Source organism: Solenopsis invicta, chromosome 1 (genome assembly GCF_016802725.1).
Source record: "Solenopsis invicta isolate M01_SB chromosome 1, UNIL_Sinv_3.0, whole genome shotgun sequence".
Lineage (NCBI taxonomy): Eukaryota > Metazoa > Arthropoda > Insecta > Hymenoptera > Formicidae > Solenopsis > Solenopsis invicta.
In genome coordinates this window covers 10176841-10180355 of record NC_052664.1, presented here as the reverse complement: position 1 = coordinate 10180355, position 3515 = coordinate 10176841, and the positions used below count along the sequence as shown (strand labels likewise).

The window sequence follows — 3515 nt, the reverse complement described above, 5'->3', positions numbered from 1 at the left end:
ATTAAATTTATTACAATCAAATAAAATCAATTTACTTACCTAATATGCCGACGGACACGTCTTGTAAACAAGAATGAATTTTGGAAAAAGCATTTTGTCCTTCGGCAAAATCCGCCGCAATAATCTTCACCTCGATTTTTGGATTTATTAATAGCATCTCAGATTTTGTGCGTTCAAGCTTCTTTAAGTTTCTGCTAATTAATATGAGATTCATGTTTCTTGCTACTAATTCTTTAGCATAAGCTTTACCGATACCGTCAGTCGAGCCGGTGACAACTAAAAACATGATCACTTTTTACTTATTTTTATAAATTTGTTTAAATTGAGAAAAACAGTTAACCGGTCAAAATGGATTTTATTGCTCACTAATAATTTTGTAGGTGAATTTATATATACATTTGCAAGTTCCTGCGCATTATTTGCCGGACTTTAAAATGCAGCTATTAAATGAAACTAGAATTATAATATCACAAATTAAAACACGATATAAATTTGTCTAGAAAATTATTTTTGAGCATTAGGTTCGCTTTCGATCGGTTAACCGATTTCTCATTCTAAATGTCTTGATGCACTTTTCGGTCATAAAAGGTTGTTATGTAATATTGTTTATTTTTATAATATTATTAATAATATGTCAATCTATAGTTATTTTTTTGCGAAGCTGTTTTGCCTTTTTGTTCAAGAAATATTTATATATCCAAAATGGTAAGATAAAATATTACAGTTGAAGTTTAAAGATTGTCAATAATTTAAATGACATTTATAAATTAAATACTAATTATTTATAAAAAAAATTAACTAAAGTTTAAGAGACTTTATTCTTACTCGCCCATTCGCCGAACTTTGTTTGCAGATCAACCGTCTTCTTGTTATATAATTGCATAGTAATCTCCCATAGAATACGTAGAAGGCCCACAACGGGACCAAGTAGAATCCAAAATCCAATAAAAATGACTAACAGCCAAAATGCTACTGTTAATAGCATTTTCTGTCGTTATTTTGTGCTCTGTCGTAATTACCTACAAATTAGAAAAAACATTACAGCTAAAAGTCACTGAAAGCAGTTTTCTTACCTTTTTTTATTATAAAGATTGATGTTAGGCACAAGATATTTGTTTATAGTTATTTACGATAACTACTGAATTATTTCTGTGATAAAAGAATGTATTCGATTAAAGTTTTTCTTATATTAATTAATATATAAGAAAAACTATATTAACTATCTTGTATTAATTAATATATAAGAAAAACTTTAATCGAATACATTCTTTTATCACAGAAATAATTCAGTAGTTATCGTAAATAACTATAAACAAATATCTTGTGCCTAACATCAATCTTTATAATAAAAAAAGGTAAGAAAACTGCTTTCAGTGACTTTTAGCTGTAATGTTTTTTCTAATTTGTAGGTAATTACGACAGAGCACAAAATAACGACAGAAAATGCTATTAACAGTAGCATTTTGGCTGTTAGTCATTTTTATTGGATTTTGGATTCTACTTGGTCCCGTTGTGGGCCTTCTACGTATTCTATGGGAGATTACTATGCAATTATATAACAAGAAGACGGTTGATCTGCAAACAAAGTTCGGCGAATGGGCGAGTAAGAATAAAGTCTCTTAAACTTTAGTTAATTTTTTTTATAAATAATTAGTATTTAATTTATAAATGTCATTTAAATTATTGACAATCTTTAAACTTCAACTGTAATATTTTATCTTACCATTTTGGATATATAAATATTTCTTGAACAAAAAGGCAAAACAGCTTCGCAAAAAAATAACTATAGATTGACATATTATTAATAATATTATAAAAATAAACAATATTACATAACAACCTTTTATGACCGAAAAGTGCATCAAGACATTTAGAATGAGAAATCGGTTAACCGATCGAAAGCGAACCTAATGCTCAAAAATAATTTTCTAGACAAATTTATATCGTGTTTTAATTTGTGATATAATTCTAGTTTCATTTAATAGCTGCATTTTAAAGTCCGGCAAATAATGCGCAGGAACTTGCAAATGTATATATAAATTCACCTACAAAATTATTAGTGAGCAATAAAATCCATTTTGACCGGTTAACTGTTTTTCTCAAATTAAACAAATTTATAAAAATAAGTAAAAAGTGATCATGTTTTTAGTTGTCACCGGCTCGACTGACGGTATCGGTAAAGCTTATGCTAAAGAATTAGTAGCAAGAAACATGAATCTCATATTAATTAGCAGAAACTTAAAGAAGCTTGAACGCACAAAATCTGAGATGCTATTAATAAATCCAAAAATCGAGGTGAAGATTATTGCGGCGGATTTTGCCGAAGGACAAAATGCTTTTTCCAAAATTCATTCTTGTTTACAAGACGTGTCCGTCGGCATATTAGGTAAGTAAATTGATTTTATTTGATTGTAATAAATTTAATGGTTGTATTATATAAATCTTGCGTGTTCAACAAAACATTAAACAGAATAAATTACTGAAGTTCTATAGATTTTTATTTTTCTTTTATTTTTAAGATTAGATATTAATTTATACTAAAAAAAAGTTTCCTATGTTCAAATCATTTTCTTGATTTAAATAAATATTAGCTAGTATAAAATAATAATTTATTTTTACTCATGTTTTTTTTTAATCAAGGAAATGATGTTAAAATAATATGTATTTACTTAAAAATAAAATTTTTTTCAATTTATTACAATATTCTTGTGACTTACTCAAGATATAGAAGGAACGATAGCAATTTAGGATCAAAATTTGTCAGTGAGGGGAACGGTTGGGAATCAAACTATCTTTATGTTATTAGGTCTGCTGAACTCGAATATAAAGCTTAAAATTATCCAAAATTCAGCAAACTTTGTAAAAACACAATTTTTTATTTAAAAAAATCTTATCTGTAATTAAATATTTTCTGATGATCAAGTAGTAACCTTGAACAAAGAACTTTTTTTTCAAATGTATTATTCAAGTTATGAAGCTTGGAAGTTTCGTCCGGCATTAGCATTTTCCACGTCATATAAACACACGCATACAAAAACGACATAAATCCAATTGGGTAACTTACAGTATACTTAATGATATGGATAATGCTAATGCCGATGGTATCATGAATTTTGAGCATTATAATTTGAATACTTTTGTAGAAAAGCCTCGTTATTTAAACAGTACTTTTTGACAAAAAAGAAGTTTTTTTGTTCAAAGATACTTTGAGCATCAAAAAATATTTAACTACAAAATAAGGTTTTTGAGTAAAAAAATTGCATTTTCATTAAGTTCCCCGAATTTTGGACAATTTTAAGCTTTATATTCGAGTTTAACAGACCTAATAACATAAAGATAAACCGATTTCAATCAATCTCCTCACAAGCAAATTTTGACCGTAAACTGCTATCATTCTTTACTTCTTAAATAAAATTATATTTAAATAAAATTATATAAATTATATTTCTTTTTAGTGTTATAAGTTTACTTTTAATTTACTATTAACCCATGCGATCTTTAGCAAAATTCAAGCA

The 3515-nt window shown here is 27.0% G+C and overlaps 2 protein-coding genes across 2 annotated transcripts; one reads left to right on the top strand and one right to left on the bottom strand.

Annotated features, from left to right (window-relative positions):
* On the bottom strand, nucleotides 1-1091 carry LOC120358147 (hydroxysteroid dehydrogenase-like protein 1). The gene is made up of 2 exons (XM_039451032.1): nucleotides 826-1091; nucleotides 1-276 (listed from the first exon to the last, which is right to left on the bottom strand). Exons 1-2 carry the CDS (start codon nucleotides 983-985, stop codon nucleotides 32-34), a joined length of 405 nt encoding a protein of 134 aa, XP_039306966.1. The 5' UTR covers nucleotides 986-1091; the 3' UTR covers nucleotides 1-31.
* Nucleotides 1092-1337: 246 nt separating this feature from the next.
* On the top strand, nucleotides 1338-2425 carry LOC120358386 (hydroxysteroid dehydrogenase-like protein 1). Its single transcript, XM_039452495.1, has 2 exons — nucleotides 1338-1603; nucleotides 2150-2425. Exons 1-2 carry the CDS (start codon nucleotides 1444-1446, stop codon nucleotides 2392-2394), a joined length of 405 nt encoding a protein of 134 aa, XP_039308429.1. The 5' UTR covers nucleotides 1338-1443; the 3' UTR covers nucleotides 2395-2425.
* Nucleotides 2426-3515: the final 1090 nt, after the last annotated feature.

Coding starts and splice junctions, on each gene's coding strand:
- LOC120358386 (XM_039452495.1), top strand. CDS start 1,444: ATGCTATTAACAGTAGCATTTTGGCTGTTAGTCATTTTTATTGGATTT. Junction 1,604..2,149: donor AAAGTTCGGCGAATGGGCGA/GTAAGAATAAAG, acceptor TCATGTTTTTAG/TTGTCACCGGCTCGACTGAC.
- LOC120358147 (XM_039451032.1), bottom strand. CDS start 985: ATGCTATTAACAGTAGCATTTTGGCTGTTAGTCATTTTTATTGGATTT. Junction 277..825: donor AAAGTTCGGCGAATGGGCGA/GTAAGAATAAAG, acceptor TCATGTTTTTAG/TTGTCACCGGCTCGACTGAC.